The sequence below is a fragment of the Mustelus asterias genome, unplaced genomic scaffold (genome assembly GCF_964213995.1).
Source record: "Mustelus asterias unplaced genomic scaffold, sMusAst1.hap1.1 HAP1_SCAFFOLD_304, whole genome shotgun sequence".
Lineage (NCBI taxonomy): Eukaryota > Metazoa > Chordata > Chondrichthyes > Carcharhiniformes > Triakidae > Mustelus > Mustelus asterias.
In genome coordinates this window covers 507,635-532,073 of record NW_027590268.1, presented here as the reverse complement: position 1 = coordinate 532,073, position 24,439 = coordinate 507,635, and the positions used below count along the sequence as shown (strand labels likewise).

Sequence of the window (24,439 nt, the reverse complement as noted above, 5' to 3'; positions counted from 1 at the left end):
AAGGTGACCAAAGAGGTGGATGAGGGTAAAGCCGTTGATGTATATGGATTTCAGTGAAGCGTTTGATAAGGTTCCCCATGGTAGGCTGTTACAGAAAATGCGGACGCATGGGATTGAGGGTGATTTAGCGGTTTGGATCAGAAATTGGTGAGCTGTAAGAAGACAGAGGGTGGTGGTTGATGGGAAAACGTCATCCTGGAGTTCAGTTACTAGTGGTGTACCGTAAGGATCTGTTTTGGAGCCACTGCTGTTTGTCATTTTTATAAATGACCTGGATGAGGGCAAAGGAGGATGGGTTAGTAAATTTGCGGATGACACTAAAGTCGGTGGAGTAGTGGATTTTGCGGATGGATGTTGCAGTTTAGAGAGGGACATAGATAAGCTGCAGTGCTGGGCTGAGAGGTGGCAAATCGAGTTTAATGCGGAAAAGTGTGAGGTGATTCACTTTGGAAGGAGTAACAGGAATACAGAGTAGTGGGCTAATGTAAAGATACTTGGTCGTGTGGATGAGCAGAGGGATCTCGGTGTCCATGTGCATAGATCCCTGAACGTTGGCACCCAGGTTGATAGGGTTGTTCAGAAGGTGTACGGTGTGTTAGCTTTTATTGGTAGAGGGATTGAGTTTCGGAGCCATTAGGTCATGTTGCAGCTGTACAAAACTCTGGTGCACCCACATTTGGAGTATTGCGTACAGTTCTGGTCGCCTCATTATAGGAAGGATGTCGAAGCATTGGAAAGGGTGCAGAGGAGATTTACCAGGATGTTGCCTGGTATGGTGGGAAAATCGTATGAGGAAAGGCTGAGAGACTGGAGGCTGTTTTCATTAAAGAGAAGAAGGTTAAGAGGTGACTTAATAGAGGGATACAAAATGATCAGAGGATTAGATAGGGTGGAAAGTGAGGGCCTTTTTCCTCGGATGGTGATGGCTAGCACGAGGGGACATAGCTTTAAATTGAGGGGTGATAGATATAGGAGAGAGGTCAGAGGTAGGTTCTTTACTCAGAGAGTAGTAAGGGCGTGGAATGCCCTGCCTGCAACAGTAATGGACTCGCCAACATTAAGGGCATTTAAAGGGTCATTGGATAAACATATGGATGATATTGGAATAGTGTAGATTAGCTGGGCTTTAGATTGGTTTCACAGGTCGGAGCAACATCGAGGGCCGAAGGGCCTGTACTGTGCTGTAATGTTATGTGTTCTATGTTCTAACAGCGTTAATTGAGAAACAATTGAAATATAAGCAATAGATTAATAGATATGTCAGGAAGACTGGAAATGTCACTTGGAATGCAAATGTTTCGAAGTTTATAATTATAGACACGTTTAAACTCGATTATTAATGCAGATTCTTGAAATATTGTGGGAATTACGTCCACCCCAGGCTGTCAGAATAACAATAGAAATCATGATTTGGTAAACTAGACTGGATAGAATGGAATGGCTCCTGTTCATGATCTTTCAACTTTATAGAATCCATTGTGTCACTAAAGTGCAGAAACAGACCAACAGGCACAACGAGTCTGTACCAAATCTCTGAAACATCACGCCATCCAAGCCAGAACGCTCCTTCCTGTCCCATAAGCCTGCACATTACCATGCCTAATCCAATTAATCGAAGCATCCATTGATACAGTGACTCAATTTCCCCTGGAAAAATCTACCTAATCTGCACATATTTGGACTGTGGGAGGATTTTCGCACCCAGGGGAAACAGAATGGGGAGGCCGTGCAAAATCAACAGAGACAATCACCCAAATCTGGAATCGAACCGGGGTACGTGGCGCTGTGAGGCAACAGTGCTGTGCCACCACACTGCCCTGTAAGTGACAGACAGCTTTGTTATCCAACTACTGCTGACACTCGACGTACCTGAAGGTATCAGATATAGTTTGACATTAAGCATTGTCTTTAAAGCTGAGACAATGTGCTTAACAAGCTAAAAGCGAATGGGCTAATTCCTATTTACTCATTGACAAGCTATAGATCAATTGGCTGTTTTCCAACAATTGGCTGAGGTGGACTTTCAACATTTCTAAGTCATAAAAAGATGTCTCAAGAAGCCATTTTTTTCGATACAGGTGAGGAGAGAGGTAGAGAGAGATGTTGAGAGTGCCATGTTCATGGAGACGTCTTGATTGTTGTTTTACATGTTATCGACATTTTTAAGGATGTGTTGGCCTCGGAAAGGATCCAGAGGAGGTTCACAAGAAAGATCCCTGGAACGAAGAGCTTGTCGTATCAGTGACAGTTGAGGACTATGTGTCTGTACTCGCTGGAGTTTAGAAAGTTGAGGGGGTAGGGGTACCTTATTCAACCTCACAGGATTCTGCGACGCCTCGAAAGAGTGGACGTAGAGAGGATATTTCCACTGGTAGGAAAAACAAGAACCAGAAGGCACAACTTCAGATTAAAGGGACGATAGTTTACATCAGAGATGAGGAGGAATTTCTTCAGCCAGAGAGTGGTGAATCTGTGGAATTCCTCGCTGCAGAAGGCTGTGGAGGCCAGGTCATTGACTGTCTTTACGACAGGAATAGATAGGTTCTTCATTAATGACGGGAAAAGGGGTTATGGGGAACAGGCAGGAGAATGCGGATGAGAACAATATCAGCCATGATTGAATGATGGAGCAGACTCGTTGGGCCGTGTGGCCTAATTCTGCTCGTGTGTCTGATGGCCTTATGTTCTTATTGAGAGCTGTCACTTTATATCCTGGACTATTCAATTGCTCAAGTCCTCTTATTGATAATTACTGTGAACTACTTTCGTTACTGTTAACTGAAAATTTGCTTTTGACGTTTCTGACTTGTTACTTTTTCAATGGTTAATAAACTTTATAATTTGAACTGTTATTTTTTTCTCATGTGGCTATGTTTATGGACGCATGTTTGATAGACGACTGGGTGTGAGTTATAGCAACAAATGCACCCCGTAAATCCTGGTCTAAATAAATCAAAATTCTTCCAATGACAGTTGCATGGGACAATAGTCCCTTCCTTAGAACACTGTTCAGAGCAATGATCAGCAATGTTGAGCATTCCATCATCAAGGGAATTTGGAACTGGGTAGCAAAGTCATTCTTGACAGTAACATCCACATAGCCTAACTGAGGGAATACAATAACATATAGATGCAGATTTCCATCGCATAACATGGTCTCAGTTTTGCAGTTTGACCATTCCTTTTGTTGTGCGAGTTCCGCATCTGTTCAACAATAATGCACCTCACGGCTTGTAACTGACCAGGCGACACTCATAATTCAAGTTCAAGACCTTTATTCTCACTATAATAATGAAGCAGGCTGGCAACTAAAGGCTTACAGATTCAAAGAACAAGGAAATAAAATGCTAATACACCATCAGGCTCAGTTACAAGTGACTTACATACAAAAATTGAAAGTCTGAATTTGTTTTAACAAATATCTGTGCCCATTCACAATATTTGGGATAATGTATGATATATGAATATAGCTGTCCAAATAAAGTTTGAAAAGTTTGAACACGTCTACTTAATTAAAACATCGGAGAACCATCGAATCCCTGCAGTATAGAAATAGGCCATTCGGCCCATCGTGTCTGCAGCAGCTCCTCAAAAGAGCATCCTACTCAGGCCATCCCCTTCACCCTCTCCCTGAAACTCTGCGCACTTACCACAGCTCATCTACCTAACTTTCATATCTCTGGACACTAAGGGACAACTTAACAAGGCCAATCCACCTAAAATCTTTCGATTTTGGAATGTTAATATCATCAGACATGTATTTCTTTCTAGTTATCCACTAACTTCCAGACATAAATGTGATAAAATATATGTTTGATTAGTTGTTTGACTGCTATGTATCGACTCCTTCACCCATTGTATCTTGTCTCGTGGGCATACATGAGTTGCAGCTGTACAGTCTTCAAATGAAATCTTGTGTGCACATTATGTGAAGAAAGCCTCCCGGAGAGTGAATGCAGTTTGATCCTTGTTTTTTTCTGTATCTAAGGTAATTTGATTTTCATGAGGAATCTCTCTGATTTGGGAACATTTGCAGCAAGCATGTGATTTGTTGTGATGTTTAAACTGGCATGGTTTTTAACTATTTTACTATCAGGCGCGATTCCCGAATAGAACTCTGGATTTGTCGAATAGAAATTCTAATAATAGAAAATCATTTAATAGACATTGAAAGCATTTTTCTTATTAACAATGTGCCTCAAAACACAACTCAGTCGAGATTCATTACAGAGGCGACATGAACAGTTGGATTATTTAACATGGACAGTTTAGAGGACTCACCCGAGCAAATAACACTGGCGTCATTTCCATGTGAACTCCGAAGCTGATCCCCGGATGAAACCGGGCAATCCCAGAAGCGGGATTCATTCCCCCAGCAACGATAGTTTTCGTTCCACATTGGGCCGGTGCCCTTCCCAAAGTGAGCTCCTCCTGGTGTCTCGGCGGCCACTCCGCACTGAAGATGCTCACAGACCACACTGGCGTCTTCTAACCCAATGTAAACATCACGCAGGGTCCCCCACTTTGCTCCGTACTGTACTTCCAGCCTCCCAGAGCATCGGGTACCCCCAGACACCAGTCTGAGATCCCTGTGATCTATTTCGTGATGATAACAATTATTACTGATGATGATAATTATTATTACACCAAAATGTTCCAACAATATCACAATTCCCATCGTGTAGGAAAAGATAGTATGAAGCGAAAACACATCTCGTATCCTTGCAGATAAACTGGAACAAAAATCAATTGCTATTAGTCCATACAACGTAGGAACAGAAGTAGACCATTCGGCTCGTTGAGCCTGTTCCACCATTCATTGAGATCATGACTAATCTCATCTGATAATCCTCAACTCCACTTTTCTGCCTGATCCCCATAATCCCTGATTCGTTTACTGATTACAGATTGGCCAATCTCAATCTTGACCATTTTAAACGACCCAGCCTCTATAGCGCTCTGCAGTAAAGAATTCCAATAAATCATTACCCCTCGGAAATTAAATCGATCATGATCTCTGTTGTCAATGGGCGAACACTGATTCATAGGTTATGTCGTCTGGTATTAGACTCCCCCACAAGGTAACAACCTCACAGCATCTACGCTGTCAAGTCCCGTGAGAATCTCATAAATCTCAAGAATATCGCCTCTGATTCCTCTAAACTCCAATGAATACAGGCCGAGCCTACTGAACCTCGAGTCATAGCAAAATCCCTCCCTTCCGGGAAAAAATCTAGTGTCCCTTTTCTGGGTTGCCTCAAATGCCAGTATACCTTTTCTTCGATGAGGAAATCACGAGTATTGTTACTTCAAAGAATACTGCAGGCGGGATTATACTACTGCTACTTCAATTAATAATGCCAGCCTTACTATTACACTATTATTGCCGTTATCGTCTTGATACCAATCCCAGTGCCGAATGCCAGTGAGGCGAGGAACAGGGAGTTCCTACAATTGAACATGTGGCTAAAGGACTGGTGCAAGAGGGAGGGTTTCAAATTCATAGATCATTGGGAAGTCTTCAAGAGAGGATGGCACCTGTATGGAAAGGACAGGTTAGACCTTAACTGGAAGGGCACAAATATCCTGGCTGGGAGTCTTGCTAGACTGTTTTGGCAGGGTTTCAACCTGAGTGGGCCTGGAGGTCTGGAGTGCATCTACTTCAATGCAAGGAGCGGAACGGGTAAGACAGACGAACTTAAGGCCTTGATGCTTACGCGGAATTTGGATGTGGTTGCGTTGATGGAGACATGGTTAAAAGAAGGACAGGACTGACAGCTGAATATTCCGGGGTATAAGTGTTTTAGGCGAGACAGAGGAGGGGCTAAAAAAGGTGGGGATTAGCGGTATTAGTTAGGGAGCATATTACAGCAGTGCAAAGGGTGGACAATTTAAAGGGGTCATGTAATGAGTCGCTGTGGCTGGTGCTCAGAAACAGGAAAGGTGCAATCACTATGCTGGGGGTGAACTACAGACCACCCAGCGGCCCACGGGAAGTGGAGGAACGGATATGTCAGGAGATTCTGGATATGTGCAGAAAAAATAGGGTTGTTGGAGGAGGAGACCTCAATTTCCCTGATAGACTGGAAAGTGCTTAGGGCTGGGTGTCTGGACGGGGAGAAATTTGGAAAATGCGGACTGACAGGTTCTTTGCAACAGTATGTCGATAGCCCAACTAGAGAGGGGGCTATACTGGATCTAGTTCTGGCAAATGATCCCCGTCAGATCGTCAAAGTTTCCGTAGGGGAACATGTGACAAATAGTGACCAGAACTCTTTTAATTTTAGGATAGTAATGGCCAAGGACGAGTGTTGCCCTAAGGGTAGGGTGGTAAATTGGGGGAAGGCTAACTATGGCTGGATTAGGCAGGAATTGGTGGCCGTTGATTGGGAGAGGCTGTTCGGGGTAAGTCCACATCTGGCATGTGGCAGTCTTTTAACGAACAGTTGATAAGGCTGCTGGACAGGCATGTGCCTGTAAAAAGGAAGGATAGGAAATGTAGGATTCGAGAGCTGTGGATAACCAGGGAAATTGAGGATATGATCAAAAAGAAAAGAGAGTTGTACGCTAGGTCCAGGCAACTGTAAACAGATGGAGCTCTGGAGGAATAAAGAGAGAGTAGGAAAGAACTCAAACGGGGAGTTAGAAAGGCAAAAAGAGGTCATGAAATGGTCTTGGCAGACAGGATTAAGGAGAATCCTAAGGCATTTTATTCAAAAGTTAGGAACAAAAGAGCTGTCAGGGAAAAAGTCGGAGAACTCAGGGACAAAGGAGGGGAATTATGCTTAGAACCCAAGGGAATAGGGGAGATCCTAAATGAATACTTTGCATCGGTATTCACAAAGGAGAGGGACTTGTTGACTGGGAGGGTCTCAGAGGGAGGTGTTGACCCGTTAGAGAGAATCGTCATTACAAGGGAGGAAGTGTTAGGTTTTTTAGGTAACATTAAAACTGACAAATCCCCAGGGCCTGATGGCATCTATCCTAGACTACTCAGGGAGACCAGAGATGTAATTGCTGGGCCTCTGACGGAAATCTCTGTCTTTTCATTGGACACAGGTGAGGTCCTTGAGGATTGGAGGATAGCGAATGTGGTACCGTTATTTCAGAAGGGTAGCAGGGATAACTCGGGTATTATCGGCCAGTGAGCTTGGCGTCCGTGTTAGGGAAGTTGTTGGAGAGGATTCTTAGACACAGGATGTATGAGCATTTAGAACGGAACAATCTCATTAGTGACAGACAGCATGGTTTTATAAGAGGGAGGTCGTGCCTTACAAATTTGGTGGAGTTTTTTGAGGAAGTGACAAAAGCGGTTGACGAAGGAAGGGCCGTGGATGTTGTCTACATGGATTTCAGCGAGGCATTTGACAAAGTCCCACATGGCAGGTTGGTTAAGAAGGTTAAGGCTCATGGGATACAAGGAGAGGTGGCTAGATGGATAGAAAACTGGCTTGGCCACAGGAGACAGAGGGTAGGAGTCGAAGGGTCTTTTTCTGGCTGGAGGTATGTGACCAGTGGTGTTCCGCAGGGCTCTGTACTGGGGCCTCTGCTATTTGTGATAGAAATAAATGATTTGGAAGAAGGTGTTACTGGTGTTATCAGCAACTTTGCGGATGACACGAAGATGGCTGGACTTGCGGATAGCGATGAACATTGTCGGACAATGCAGCAGGATATAGATAGGCTGGAAAATTGGGCGGAGAAATAGCAGATGGAATTTAATCCAAATAAATGTGAAGTGATGCATTTTGGAAGAACGAATGTAGGGGGGAGATATACAATAAATGGCAGAGCCATCAAGATTATAGAAACACAGAGGGACCTAGGTGTGCAAGTCCACAAATCCTTGAAGGTGGCAGCACAGGTGGAGAAGGTGATGAAGAAGGCATATGGTATACTTACGTTTATAGGACGGGGTATAGAGTATTAAAGCTGGAGTCTGATGTTGCAGCTGTATAGAACGCTGGTTAGGCCACATTTGGAGTACTGCGTCCAGTTCTGGTCACCGCACTACCAGAAGGACGTGGAGGCTTTAGAGAAAGTGCAGAGAAGGTTTCCCAGGATGTTGCCTGGTATGGAGGGTCTTATCTATGAGGAGAGATTGGGTAAACTGGGCTTGTTCTCCCTGGAAAGAATGAGGGGAGACCTAATAAAGGTGCACAGAATTATGAAGTGTATAGATAGGGTGAACAGTGGGAAGCTTTTCTCCAGGTCGGAAATGACGATCACGAAGGGTCACGGGCTCAAGGTGAGAGGGGCGAGGTATAACTCAGATATTAGAGGGATGTTTTTTACACAGAGGGTGGTGGGGGCCTGGAATTCGCTGCAAAGTAGGGTGGTGGAGGCAGACACGCTGGCATCGTTTAAGACTTACCTGGATAGTCACATGAGCAGTCTGGGAGTGGAAGGATACAAACGAATCGTCTAGTTGGACCAATGAACGGCACAGGATTGGAGGGCCGAATGGCCAGTTTCCTGTGCTGTACCGCTCTTTGTCCTTTGTTCTTATTACTATTGCTAATGCAAATAATTCTCTGGAATTTATTACATGCAGTGTTACTGCTGCTTGTGAAACATAGAAACATCGAAAAATTACAGCACGAAACAGGCCCTTCAGCCCCACAAGTTGTGCCGAACATACCCCTACCTTTTAGGCCTACCTATAACCCTCCTTCCTATTAAGTCCCATGTACTCATAAAGGAGTCTCTTAAAAGACCCGATTGAGTTTGCCTCCACCACCACTGACGGCAGCCGATTCCATCACCCACCACCCTCTGTGTGAAAAAACTTCCCCCTAAAATTTCCCCTGTACCAACCCCCCAGCACCTTAAACCTGTGTCCTCTCGTAGCAGACATTTGCACCCTGGGATAAAGCCTTTGAGAGTCCACCCGATCTATGCCTCTCAACATCTTATATACCACTTTCAGCTCTCCTCTCATCCTCCGTCTCTGCAAGGATAAAAGACCGAGCTCCCTCAGCCGATTCTCATAAGGCATGCCACTCAATCCAGGCAACATCCTTGTAAATCTCCTCTGCACCCTTTCAGTCTTTTCCACATCCTTCCTGTAATGACACGACCAGAACTGAGCACAGTGCTCCAAGTGGGGTCTGGCGAGGGTCTTATATAGCTGCATCATTATCCCCGGACTCCGAAACTCAATCCCTCGATTAATAAAGGCCAGCACACCATACGCCTTCTTAACCACCTCCTCCACCTGCGGGGCCGATTTTAGAGTCCTTTGGGCCCGGACCTCAATGTTCCTCTGATCCTCTACAGTACTAAGAGTCTTTCCCTCTACATTGCACTCCTTCATCCCATTTGACCTGCCAAAATGGACCACTACGCATTTATCTGGGTTGAAGTCCGTCTGCCACTTCTCTGCCCAGTCTTGCATCCTATCTATGTCCATCTGTAACTTCTGACATCCCTCCAGACTATCCACAACCCCACCAACCTTCGTGTCATCGGCAAACTTACCAACCCATCCCTCCAATTCCTCATCCAGGACAATTATGAAAATGACAAACAGCAAGGGTCCCAGAACAGATCCCTGTGGCACACCACTGGTGACCGACCTCCATTTCGAAAAAAGACCCATCTATACCCACTCTGTGCCTCCTTTGGGCCAGTTCTGGATCCACAGGGCAGCAACCCCTTGGATCCCATGCCCTCTCACGTTTACTCGAAGTCTTGCATGGGAGACCTTATCGAACGCCTTTCTAAAATCCATATGAACCGCATCTACCGCTTTCCCTTCATCAATGTGTTTAGTCACATTTTCGAAGAACTCTACCAGACTCATAATGCACGGTCTACCTTCGACAAAGCCATGCTGAGTATTCTTGAGCAGACTAAACCTCTCTAAATGCTCATAAATCTTGTCCCTCAGGATCTTCTCCATCAGCTTATCAACCATTGAGGTTAGACTCACCGGTCGGTAATTTCCTGGGCTATCCCTATTCCCCTTCTTGAAAATAGGAACCACATTCGCAATCCTCCGGCACCTCTACCGTCTCCATCGACGATGCAAAGATCATCGCCAGAGGCTCTGCAATCTCTTCTCTCGACTCCCACAGTAACCTGGGGTACATACCATCCGGACCCGGCGACTTATCTATCTTGATGCCATTCAAAGATTCCAGCACTACCTCTTTGTTAAAGTCCACATACTCAATCTTTTCAGTCCACCGCAAGCCCAAAGTACTTTCACCCATATCCTTCTCCTCTGTGAAAACCGAGACAAAATTCTCATTAAGCACCTCTGCCATTTCTACTGGTTGTGTACAGATTTTCCCGCCTTCACCTTTTATAGGCCCTATTCCTTCACGTCTCATTCTATTACTCTTCACATATTAATAGAACGCCTTTGGGTTTGCCTTAATCCTACCTGCCAAGGCCTCGTGACCCCTTCTGGCTCTCCTAATTTTCTTCTTTAGCCCCTTCCCACAAGCCATGTACTCATCCAGATCCCTATCTTCGCCAAGCCCACTGAACCTTTTTTACGCTTTCCTTTTCTTCCCCACTTGGTCCCGGACAGCTTTCGTGCACGACGGTTCCTTTAACCTACCAACTCCTCCCTGTCTGCTCTAAACATTGTCCTGTAGAACTCTGGACAGACATTCCTTGAAAAACTGCCACCTCTCTTCAGTACATTTCCCCGATAATACCTCCTTCCAATTTCCTCCACTAATTTGCTGCCTTATGTCTTCATATTTCGCCTTACTCCATATAAACACTTTCCAAGCTTGCCTGATCCTCTCTTTTTCCAATACAAGAATAAAGTAGGTAGAGTTATGGTCGCTATCCCCAAGATGCTCTCCCACTGAGAGATCTGACACATCTACAGGTTCATTGGTCAGTATCAGATCAAGTACAGACTCTCCTCTCGTAGGCTTGTCCACATGCTGTGTCAGGAAACCCTCCTGAACACACCTAACGAACCCCTCCCCATCCAATCCCCTTATCCTAGGCATATTCCAATCTATGTTTGGGAAATTAAAGTCTCCCATCACAACAACTCTGCTATTGCAACTCTCCAGGATCTGTTTAACTATCTGCTCCTCCACCTCCCTGTTACTATTGGGCGGCCTATAGAAAACCCCCAGCAAAGTGATCGACCCCTTCCCACTCCGAACTTCCACGCATAGAGACTATGGCCGAATTCTCCCTTCCCGCTCGCCACTGGAATTCTAGTGGGCGGGGGACAGTCCATGTGAATGTGCATTGAAGTCGGCGGGAATCTCCGGTTTTAGGCGAGCACGGCCGGAGAATCTTACCCTTAATCTAATTCCTTCTTGATATCACACAACATTTTGGCTCAACGACTTTCTAATAAAAGCATTTCCAAAAATTCACCACTGTCCCAGTGAATAAATTTCTCCTCACCTCAGTTCCAAGGGGTATACCATTTGTCAAACTATGGCCCGTATTTCTAGATTCCTCAACAGCAGGAACATTGTTTCTGAATCATCTCTTTCTAATCCTGTCAGTGTTCTATAAGTATCTATGAAATCCCCCCTCACCCTTCTAAACTGGAAAGTATTTATTCATAACCCAATTCGTCTCTCCTCATATGAAAAACCTGCAATGAAAGAAATCAGCCGAGAAAACCTTTTCTGCACTCCTCTACAGCAAAGATATCCCTCCTCAAATATGCACACCGACACTGCACATTTCATGAAGTGTGACCACACCAGCGCCAGATACAATTGCCACAAAACATCCTTATTCCCCTAGTTAAGTCCTCTGACTTTGAAGGCCAACATATCATTTGCCTTTCTCACTGCGTGCTGTACCTGTGCACTTACTTCCATGGCCAATGCACCAGGACATCAAGTTCTCAATGAATATCCACCACTCTCAGCTTGCATCCATTTAAATAATAATCTTCTTTCCAATTGTTGTTACCAAAGCTGCCAACCTCACATACTGTACCTGTCATGCATATTTCCATTCAGTCAGCCTGGCCAAATGACGTGGAAGCACCTCTGCATCCCCCACAAACTCACCCTCCCACCCGACTTTGTACAATCTGCAAATTTGGTGATAACACGTTTAGTTCCCTCTTCCAAATCATCAATGCATCATGTGAACAATTGGGGTCCATCGGTACCCCACTCGTCACTGACTGCCAATCAGGAAAATCCATGTTTTCCAACGCTTTTCTTCCTGTCTTCCAGGCAGTTATCTATCCATCTCAAGACACTGCCCACAATCCCATGTGCTCTAACTTTACATGCTAAGCTGCTATGTGAGAATTTTCAAAAAGCCTCTGAAAGTCGACATAAACCGTATCCACCACTTCTCCCTTGCCAACTATATTATTTGCATCCTCCTAGTATTCCAGATAATTTCTCAAGCATGAGTTTCGCTTATTAAAACCATGCTGATTGTGTCTGATTGTACGACTGCTTTCCAAATGGACTCTTGCCCTTTTCCCTACAGTCGATGTAAGGCTCACTGGTAAAAGCACTGCTTTCCCTCTACCTCCCATTTTGAATAGCGGGCTTATATTCGCTACTCTCCAATTTATATAACCCATTTCAGTGTCCTAACAACAGCTCTGCCTCTTCTAGCAGCATTGTATACTGACACATAGTTCACCTCACTGTAAAGTTAGAGCACATGGGATTGTGGGCAGTGTCTTGAGATGGATAGATAAAGATGGACTGCTCCTATTGTCTCATTGAGAGAAGGTTTGCTGCTTGTTAGTGCCTTTTCTCCACAAAACTTCGTTAAAATCAAACTGTATTCTTGAAACCTTCAAGCCTGACCCAGTGGTACTTTTCCCACAACAGATACTTGCGAAAACAAATCAGAAGTTACAAGTATCACGATAACCATTAAATTGGGCGTGAAAAATCCATCTGGTCCGCTACTGACCTTTCGGGAATGATATGTTCTATCCTTACATGAGCTGGCCTACATGTGACTATTAATTTAACTCCAGATCCATAATAATGTGATTAATGAGCACTAAAATGGCCCAGCCAGCACAGCCCTCGTCAATGTTTTTTTAGATCAAAATTGGAACCTTTGCAAATACAGCAAACTAGACATGTAACACCAGACTCGAAGGTACGGATTATAGTTGTCTAACCATATCATTTATATATGCTGAACTTTTTTTCACCATTACAGAGGCGTTTGAGATCATTTATGTGGCATATACTCCCAGTTAGCTGTGGCTTTCCTAGCAAGTCACCAGGTATTTATTTCACAGGTGTCAGTTTCATAGTCTGAAAATCCAATTATCAAAACCCTCCCAGAAAGTTCAACGAGAAACCGTCTCAAATGTAATTCTCGGGTTTGAAATCACTTCATCGCACACAGATAAATATTCACTCTCGACAATGTGCACCAATGCATAAAGAAACTACATATTACTTCCGCTGACTTCCCTGCTCTCGTTTGGACGCCGGACTACCTAAAACCTACAAGTGGTGTATGGATATAAAGGCCATCGACGTTATTTGACAATGCCCCCTGAATAACTCCCTGCACTTTAACAAAATAGAAATGCTTCTAATCTGTGGCTATATGTCTCGAGGCGGCCGCAAAGTATTTGAAGAAGAAATTCGGTATTTCTAATGATTCGGAGTTCGCACCTGAACAAATTACTCCAACGTCCTGCCCATGTCTACAGCCAGGTGGACCGATAACAGGCCCAGAACCTTCTCCAAAATGTGCGTTAACATGCGCTGCTTCTCCGGAGCCACATCCTAGTTCCTTGCAAACGGCTTCTGCATCCAGTAACGACCAGGAGGATGTATCACCACAAACTGTAGCCCAGGCCCCATTCGAATAAATCTCTAACCTCCCCGCACAGGGGCTGTTTCCATTGACCAGTCTGGGCTTGGCAATTCCTGGGAATTATATGTGAATATACAGTGAACATTTAAAACATTTTCGTAAAAGACTGAGTTTTTCTGTAATCCCATTACTCACTGGCACTTGGTGAAATTTTAGTTGAATGAAAATATATAATTAAAAGTCTAATGTTGACGATGAAAGCCTTGTTGATGGTTGGAACAACACATCTGGTTCACTAATGTCCTTTACGCAAGGACATCTGGCCTAGCCCACATGTGACGAGAGTAGTTGACTATTAACTGCTCCCTCAGGCAAATTAGGAATGGGCAATGAATTCTGGCCCAGCCAGCGAGGCCCACATCCCATGAAATAATATGTATTGTTAAAAGTATTCATAAGCTTCTAATGAGAGGGAAAGCGCTGATATTATCAAACTAAATCCGCCCCCCCCCCCCCCATATCTCCCAGATGTTTTTGCAAGTATATCCCCATCCATTTCCTGATTTTCATTTGAAAATTCAAACCAGGGGTGGTCACACGTCCATAGTGAGGAGTGGGAATATCAAAGGTTTGAAACGGACAAGTGTTGAGATCAGTCTATTTCTGGTGGGCAGGTTAGATGTTGAGCTCAAATATAGCGACAGATTTCCAGAATATCGAAAGAAAGTGTGGACTGTCTCCTGAGACAGGAAGTTATCCTTTCCTACAAATTGGAATGGGGGCATGGATAAAAATGAAATTCGGATGGATACTCTGCCTTTTTGTAAGCAACGCGTGCTCATGATAATTCCATTCCATAACATCTGTGTTCTCACATGGAGGTAGGATTGTTCTATAATTGTGTTTGTGGAACTAAACCTCCATCAGGCAATCTCCACTCCGACAATTTTCACGGAAATATATAATACATTGGGCTAAAATCTCAAAGAGGAAATGACGTAGAACGCTAATTAAATTGTTTTCATTGTGACCAGGAGATAATTATGGCCAACAGCGCGCAACTAGTCTATACTGTGTGCCCATGGTAGCCACAGATACCGGTTCCCGTTACTCATGATCTCTTCGGACTGATATAGCTCCCATCAGACCATAAGGCTAAGGAGCAGAATGAGACCAAACGGCCCATCGAGCCTGTTCTACAATTCAATCATGGCTGATATTTTTCTCACCCCCATTGTCCTGTCTTATCCCCATAACCGCTTATCCCCTTATTAATTAAGAACCTTTCTGTCTCTGTCTTAAAGACACTCAATGACCTGGCCTGCACAGCCTTCTGCGGCAAAGAGTTCCACAGACTCTCTGGCTGAAGAAATTCCTCCTCATCTCTGTTTTAAAGGATCGTCTCATTAGCCTGAGTTTGTGTCTTCTGGTTCTAGTTTTTCCGACTAGTGGAAACATCCTCTTCACGTACACTCTATCCAGGCCTCGCAGTATCCTGTAAGTTTCAAAACCTGACCTCCTCTTGGGAAATAAGGAAGGGCAGGTGACAGATGCGTTCGTGAGGGATCACTTTGGGACCAGTGACCATAATTCTATTAGGTTTAAGACAGCTATGGAGAATGATATGTCTGTCCCAAAAGTTAAAATTCTAAATTGGGGCAAGGCCAATTTTGATTATATCAGGCAGGAACTTTCAAAAGTTAATTGGGTGAGTCTGTGGGAAGGCAAAGGGACGTCTGGTAAGTGGCATGCTTTCAAAAGTGTGTTAACCAGGCATCAGAGTAAACACATTCCTTTTAGAGTGAAGGGCAAGGCTGGAAGAAGTTGGGAACCCTGGATAACTCGGGATATTGAAGCCCTGTTCAAGAAGAAGAAAGAGGCACATGACATGCATAGGCAGCTGGGATCAAGTGAATCTCTTGAAGAGTATGGGGGTATTGGAGTAGATTTATGAGAGAAATCAGGGGGGCAAAAAGGGGACACGAAATTGTTCTGGCAGACAAGGCAAAGGAGAATCAAAAGAGCTTCTACAAATACATAAAGGGCAAAAGAATAACAAGGGAGAGAGTGGGGCCTCTGAGGGATCAACAAGGTCATCGATGTGCGGATCCACAAGAGATGGTTGAGATTCTAAATGAATATTCCCCATCAGTATATACTGTTGAGAAAGGCATGGATGCTAGGGATCTTGGGGAAATGAATAGTGATGTCTTGAGGAGTGTACATATTACAGAGAAGGAGGTGCTAGGAGTCTTAACGCACATCAAGTTAGATAAATCCCCAGGACCTGATGAAGTATATCCCAGGACGTTGTAGGAGACTCGGGAGGAAATTGCGGGTCCCCTAGCCGAGATATCTGAATCATCAATAGTCACGGGAGAGGTCCCTGAAGATTGGAGTGCAGCAAATGCTGTGCCTTTGTTTAAAAAGGGCTGCAGGAAAAAGCCTGGGAACTACAGGCCAGTGAGCCTCACATCTGTCGTGGGTAAGTTGTTGGAAGGTATTTTGAGAGACAGGGTCTACAGGCATTTAGAGATGCAAGGACTGATTAGGGACAGTCAGCATGGCTTTGTGAGTGGAAAATCATGTCTCACAAATTTGATTGAGTATTTTGAAGGGGGAACCAAGAAGGTAGATGAGTGCAGTGCAGTTGATGTTGTCTACATGGACTTTAGCAAGGCCTTTGACAAGGTACCGCATGGTAGGTTGTTGCATGAAGTTAAATCTCAGGGGATCCAGGGTGAGGTATTTAAATGGATACAAAAGTGGCCTCTTGACAGAAGCCAGAAGGTGGTTGTAGGGAGCTGTTTTTCAAACTGGAGGCCTGTGACCAGCGGTATGCCTCAGGGATCAGTGCTGGGCCCAGTGTTATTTGTCATTTATATCAATGATTTAGATGAGAATATAGGGGGCGTGGTTAGTAAATTTGCAGATGACACCAAGATTGGTGGCATAGTGGACAGTGAAGGAAGTTATCTCCAATTGCAACGGGATCTTGATCATTTGGGCCAGACGGCTGACGAATGGCAGAAGGAGTTTAATTTAGACAAATGCAAGGTGATGCATTTTGATAGATTGAACCAGGGGATTGAACCAGGCCAGGACTTAGGCAGTTAATGTTAGGGAGTTCGGGAGAGATACAAAACAAAGAGATCCAAGGGTGCATGTTCGTAGCTCCTTGAAAGTGGATTCACAGGTGGACATAGTAGTGAAGAAGGCATTCGGCATGCTTGGTTTCATTGATCAGAACATTGGATACAGGAGTTGGGACGTCTTGTTGAAGTTGTACAACACATTGGTAAGACCACACTTGGAATACTGTGTACAATTCTAGTCACCCTATTATAGAAAGGATGTTATTAAACAAGAAAGAGTGCGGAAAAGATTTACTAGGATGTTACTGGGATTTGATGGATTGAGTTATAAGGAGAGGCTGAATCGACGTTTTTTCCCCTGGAGCATAGGAGGCTGAGGGGGTGACCTTATAGAGGTCTATAAAATAATGAGGGGCATAGACACGGGAGGTAGTCAATATATTTCCCCAAAGATGGGGGATTCTAAGAGTAGAGGGCAAAGGTTTAACATGAGAGGGGAGAAATACAAAATTGCCCAGAGGGGCAATTTTTTCACACAGAGGGTTGTGAGTATCTGGAATAAGCTGCCAGAGGTAGTATTCGAGGTGGGTACAATTTTATCTTTTAAAAAGCATTTTGATAGTTACATGGGTACGATGGGTATAGAGGGATATGGGCCAAATGAGGGCAATTGGGATTAGCTCAGCGTTTTAAAAAAAATGCGGCATGTGCAAGTTGGGCCAAAGGGTCTGTTTCCATGCTGTAAACCTCTATAACTCTAAGATCCCCCCTCATCCTTCTAAACTTCAACGAGTACAGACCCAGAGTCTTCAAACATTCTTCTTACGACAAGCTCTTTATTCCAGGGTTCATTTTTGTGAACCTCCTCTGTACCCTTTCCAAGGGCAGCACATTCTTCCTTATATACAGGCTGATAGGCTGGAGGAGGTAAATGTTCTGAGGGAAGATGTATTAGCAATTTTGAAAAACCTGAGGGTCGATAAGTCCCCTGGGCCAAATGGGCTATATCGTAGGATTATTTGGGAGGCAAAGGAGGAGATTGCAGAGCCTTTGGCTTTGACCTTTGTGGACTCACTGTCCACGGGGATAGTGCCAGAGGACTGGAGAGTGGCGAATGTTGTTCCTCTGTTCAAGAAAGGAGATATGAATGACCCTGGGAATTATAGGCCGGTTAGTCTTTCTTCGGTGGTCGGTAAGTTAATGGAAAAGTTCCTGAGAGATCGGATTTATGACCATTTGGAAAGATGCAGCTTAATCCGGGATAGTCAGCACGGATTCCTGAAGGGTAAGTCTTGCCTCACGAATTTGATTGAATTCTTTGAGGAGGTAACTAAGTGCGTAGATGAAGGTAGAGCAGGTGATCTCGTATACATGGATTTTAGTAAAGCTTTTTATAAGGTTCCCCATGGTCGGCTCATGAAGAAAGTATGGTGGTGTGGGATAGAGGGAAATTTGGCCGATTGGATAAATAACTGGCTATCTCACAGAAGACAGAGGGTGGTGGTGGATGGAAAATTTTCAGACTGGAGACCAGTTACCAGCGGTGTGCCACAGGGATCTGTGCTGGGTCCTCTGCTATTCGTGATTTTTATCAATGACTTGGAGAAGGGGGCTGAAGGGTGGGTCAGTAAATTTGCTGATGACACCAAGATTGGTGGTGTAGTGGATGAGGTGGAGGGATGTTGTAGGCTGCAAGGATACATTGATAGGATGCAGAGCTGGGCCGAAAAGTGGAAGATGGAGTTTAACCCTGATAAGTGCGAGGTGATTCAGTTTGGTCGGACAAATTTGAATGCAGATTACAGGGTCAACGGCAGGGTTCTGAGGAATGTGGAGGAGCAGAGAGATCTTGGGGTTCATATCCACAGATCTCTGAAGATTTCCACTCAAGTGGATACAGCCGTGAAGAAGGCCTATGGTGTTTTACCGTTTATTAATAGGGGTTTAGAGTTTAAGAGCCGTGGGGTTATGCTGCAAGTGTACAGGACCTTGGTGAGACCACATTCGGAATATTGTGTGCAGTTGTGGTCACCTCACTATAAGAAGGATGAGAAAGCATTGGAGAGAGTGCAGAGGAGACTTACCAGGATGCTGCCTGGTTTGGAGGGTAGGTTTTGATGAGGAAAGGTTGAGGGATCTGGGGCTTTTCTCTTTGGAGCGGAGGAGAATGAGGGGCGACTTAATATAGGTTTTGAAGATGATAAGGGGGATAGATAGAGTGGAAGTTCAGAGACTATTTCCTCGGGTGGATATAGCTGTTACGAGGGAACATAGCGATAAGGGTCGTGGTGGGAGATATAGGAGGGATGTCCGAGGTAGGCTCTTTATTCAGATATTGTTGGGTTGTGGATAATGGAGTCGGTCACTTTAGGAACTTTCAAGCGGTTATTGGATAGGCACATGGAGCACACCAGGATGATAGGGAGTGGGACAGCTTGATCTTGGTTTTGGACAAAGCTCGGCACAACATCGAGGGCTGAAGGACTTGTACAGTGCTGTACTGTTCCATGTTCTATGCTCTTTATATGGGGCCCAAAACTGCTCACAATGCTCCAAATTTGGTCTGACCAGAGCCTTATACAGCCTCAGACGTACACTCCTGGTCTCGTATCCTACCCCTCTCAACTTGAATGCTAACATTGCATTTGCCTTCCGAACTGCTGATTGAACCTGCACGTTAAGCTAAAGAGAATCTTGAACAAGGACTCCCAACTCCCTTTGTGTTTCTGATTTCCTAAGCATTTCCCCACTTAGAAAATAGTATAAGCCTCCATTCCTCGTTCCAAAGTGCATAACCTCTCATTTTTCCACATTGTATTCCATCTGCCACTTCTTTGCCCATTCTCCTAACCTCTCCAAGTCCTTATGCAAACCACCTGCTTCCTCAATACTACCTGTACCTATTGTTATCTTTGCTTTGTCTGCAAACTTAGCAACGGTGCTTTCAGTTCCTTCTTCCAAATCGTTAATGTACGTTGTGAAATGTGCCCCTCCCACCAGTTCATTTTGAGGGGAAGTGAGAATGTGTCAAATATCAAACCTCCTGGCAAGGTTGCGTCTGCCTTGGAAATGTGACGAGGACCACATATTTTGAGCGTCCATTGGAGAGATGTTTATTTAAAAGAATATTGTAATCGTTATTGAAGAAGCATACAAATGGCGATATTAATTTATTAATAACCACTGGAGAAGTCAGGATTCATTATTCCCTCGATTTCTGATTTATGATGGTTCCGGGCTACGTTTACTTTACCTCCTCAGCCTATCGAGAAACCCCAGAAAATTGGAATTGAAAATTGGGTTTTTACCTGTACAAATGACACCGGCATCATATTTGTGTGACGTAGAATAGTGACCCAATTTATTTGAAGTACAGTTCCTCAGAGCGGTCTCTGTCCCTCTGCATTGGGTTCCACCCATCACAAGGGGTCCTGAGCCTTTCCCAAAGTGAGACCCATGGGTTGCTGAGATAGCTGTCCCACAGCCCAGTTCCCTACACACGACCGTGGCATCTGGAAGGTCCCAGCCATTGTGGCTCACAGTGCCCCATCTCCTCTTGTAGTGAATCTCCACTCTCCCAGCGCAGCGACTTTTCCCACTCACCAGCCGCACCTTCACTTTCGCTGTGAACATATCAGAAATAACAACAAATGGTTCAATGATGGTCAACACACCATCCCCCAGCACATGGCCGCCTCAGTGCAAATTGGAACAGATGAATGACTTGGGAGTTTGCACGATTCCTGAACACCACCAGAACGAGAATTCTTATGAAGTAGAGTCGCAGAGTAATATAACACAGAAAAAGGAATTTCAGCCCTTCGCCTTTGTGCCAGTCAACCTCCCAATTATAGACCGTAGAACATAGAACAGTACAGCACAGAACAGGCCCTTCGGCCCACGATGTTGTGCCGAGCTTTATCTGAAACCAAGATCAAGCTATCCCACTCCCTATCATCCTGGTGCGCTCCATGTGCCTATCCAATAACCGCTTAAATGTTCCTAAAGTGTCTGACTCCACTATCACTGCAGGCAGTCCATTCCACACCCCAACCACTCTCTGCATAATGAACCTACCTCTGATATCCTTCCTATATCTCCCACCACGAACCCTATAGTTATGCCCCTTTGTAATAGCTCCATCCACCCGAGGAAATAGTCTGTGAACGTTCACTCTATCTATCCCCTTCATCATTTTATAAACCTCTATTAAGTCTCCCCTCAGCCTTCTCCGCTCCAGAGAGAACAGCCCTAGCTCCCGCAACCTTTCCTCATAAGACCTACCCTCCAAACTAGGCAGCATCCTGGTAAATCTCCTCTGCACTCTTTCCAGCGCTTCCACATCCTTCTGATAGTGAGGTGACCAGAACTGCACACAATATTCCAAATGTGGTCTCACCAAGGTCCTGTACAGTTGCAGCATAACCCCACGGCTCTTAAACTCCAACCGCCTGTTAATAAAAGCTAACACACTATAGGCCTTCTTCACAGCTCTATCCACTTGAGTGGCAACCTTTAGAGATCTTTGGATATGGACCCCAAGATCTCTCTGTTCCTCCACAGTCTTCAGAACCCTACCTTTGACCCTGTAATCCACATTTAAATTAGTCCGACCAAAACGAATCACCTCACATTTATCAGGGTTAAACTCCATTTGCCATTTTTCAGCCCAGCTTTGCATCCTATCTATGTCTCTTTGCAGCCTACAACAGCCCTCCACCTCATCCACTACTCCACCAATCTTGGTGTCATCAGCAAATTTATTGATCCACCCTTCAGCCCCCTCCTCTAAGTCATTAATACAAATCGCAAAGAGCAGAGGACCAAGCCTCTGGCTTGATATTCGTTTTGCAGCACTTTGTCCATAGCGTTGTCCGCCTTGGCATCGCAGGTGAACATTTAACTACATTTTAAATAATATGAGGGTCTCTGTCCCCACCATCATTTGGGCAGTGAGTTCCAGACTCACATCACCCTGTGGGTGAAGGCACTTTTTCCTCACATCCCGCCAAAACTCCTGCCCCTTTCCTTAAAACTATGCCCATTAATCATTAAAGGAAAATATTCTTCACCTCTAATCTATCTGCTCCCCTCATAATTTTATACATCACAATTATGTACCCCCTCGCTGTCTTATGTTCCAAGGAAAACAACTCAAGTAGATCCAATCTTTTCAAAGCTAAAATTCTCCAGCGCCGTCAGCAACCTGGTAAGTTTCGTTTGCATCCTTTCCTTTGCTACCTGCATATTCCAATAATGTGGATTCCAGAACGCACACTATACTCTAACTGTTGGCTTATCAACGTTTTATAAAACATTAAAGCAGGCGAAGATAACGCGACCTCTTCAAGAAAAAATGGAAGAGAGAAGTCGGCCGGGACTGAGGGAGGTTTTCATCCTCAGCAACCCCAAAGGTTCGAGGTCGCGACAGGCTCCAATATCTTTTCATTTCCAGAGGTTAGAAACATAGAAATATAGAAAAACTACAGCACAAACAGGCCCTTCGGCCCACAAGTTGTACCGGACACATCCCTACCTTCTAGAAATACCTATAATCCTCCATCCTATTAAGCTCCATGTACTCATCCAGGAGACTCTTCAAAGACTCGATTGAGTTCGCCTCCACCACCCCTGACGGCAGCCGATTCCACTCGCCCACCACCCTCTGTGTGAAAAACTTACCTCTAACATCTCCCCTGTACCTACCCCCCAGCACCTTAAACCTGTGTCCTCTCGTAGTAGACATTTCCACTCTGGGAAAAAGCCTCTGAGAGTCCACCCGATCTATGCCTCTCAACATCTTATACACCTCTATTAGGTCTCCTCTCATCCTTTGTCTCTCCAAGGAGATAAGACCGAGCTCCCTCAGCCTATACTCATAAGGCATGCCACTCAATGCAGGCAACATCCTTGTAAATCTCCTCTGCACCCTTTCAATCTTGTCCACATCCTTCCTTTAGTGAGGCGACCAGAACTGAGCACAGTACTCCAAGTGGGGTCTGACGAGGGTCTTCTTTAGCTGCATCATTATCCCCGGACTCCGAAACTCACTCCCTCGATTGATAAAGGCCAGCACACCATACGCCTTCTTAACCACCTCCTCCACCTGCGCGGCCGATTTCAGAGTCCTATGGACCCGGACCCAAGGTCCTTCTCATCCTCTACCGTACTAAGAGTCTTTCCCTTTATAATGTACTCCTTCATCCCATTTGTCCTGCCAAAATGGACCACGACGCATTTATCTGGGTTGAAGTCCATCTGCCACTTCTCCGCCCAGTCTTGCATCCTATCTATGTCCCTCTGTAACTTCGGACATCCCTCCAGACTATCCACAACCCCACCAACCTTTGTGTCGTCAGCAAACGTACCAACCTATCCCTCCGCTTCCTCATCCAGGTCATTTATGAAAATGACAAACAGCAAGTGTCCCAGAAAAGATCCCTGGGGCACACCACTGCTGACCGACCTCCATTTAGAAAAAGACCCATCTATACCCACTCTCTGCCTCCGTTGGGCAAGGCAGTTCTGGATCCACAGGGCAGCAGCCCCTTGGATCCCATGCCCCCTCACTTTTTCTAGAAGCTTTGCAAAGCAGACCTTATCGAACGTCTTGCTAAAATCTATATAAACCACATCTACCGCCTTCCCTTCGTCAATGTGTTTAGTCACATTTTCGAAGAACTCCACCAGGCTCGTAAGGCACGATCTGCCCTTGACAAAGCCATGCTGAGTGTTCTTGAGCATACTAAACCTCTCTAAATGGTCATACATCCTGTCCCTCAGGATCTTCTCCATCCGTTTACCAACCACTGAGGTTAGACTCACCGGTCGGTAATTACCTGGGCTATCCCTATTCCCCTTCTTGAAAATAGGAACCACATTCGCAATCCTCCAAACCTCTGGCACCTCTCCCGTCTCCATCGACGACGCAAATATCATCGCCAGTTGCTCTGCAATCTCCTCCCTCGCCTCCCACAGTAACCTGGGGTACATCCCATCCGGAACCGACGACTTATCTATCTTGATGCCATTCAAAGGTTCCAGCACAACCTCTTTCTTAAAGTCCACATACTCAATCTTTTCAGTCCACCGCACGCCCGCAGTACATCCACCCAGATCCTTCTCCTCTGTGAAAACCGAGGCAAAATACTCATTGAGCACCTCTGCCATTTCTACTGGTTCCGTACAGACTTTCCCACCTTCACCTTTTATAGGCCCTATTCCTTCACGTCTCATCCTTTTACTCTTCACATATTTATAGAACGCCTTAGGGTTCTCCTTAATCCTCCGTGCCAGGGCCTTCTCGTGACCCCTTCTGGCTCTCCTGATTTCCTTCTTTAGTCCCTTCCTACAAGCCGCATACTCTTCTCAATCCCTATCTTTGCCCAAGCTCTCTGAGCCTTTTGTACGCTTTCCTTTTCTTCTCGACTAGGTCCCGCACAGCTTTCGTGCACCACGGTTCCTTTAACCGACCAACACCTCCCCGTTTGCTCGGAACGTTGTCCTGTGGACCTCTAGACAGACATTCCTTGAAAAACTGCCACCTCTCTTCAGCATATTTCCGCGAGAATGCCTCCTTACAATTTACT

The 24,439-nt window shown here is 45.0% G+C and overlaps 1 protein-coding gene across 1 annotated transcript in view; it reads right to left on the bottom strand.

Moving 5' to 3' along the window:
* LOC144486244 (scavenger receptor cysteine-rich type 1 protein M130-like) overlaps positions 1-24,439 on the bottom strand; it is a 36,400-nt gene that overhangs the window by 5,778 nt on the left and 6,183 nt on the right. Inside the window, exons 2-3 of the mRNA XM_078204313.1 lie at positions 20,159-20,473; positions 4,282-4,596 (exon numbers count right to left, since the gene is read on the bottom strand). Coding sequence (XP_078060439.1) covers positions 4,282-4,596; positions 20,159-20,473 — 630 coding nt within the window. The remainder of the gene's footprint in view (positions 1-4,281; positions 4,597-20,158; positions 20,474-24,439) is intronic.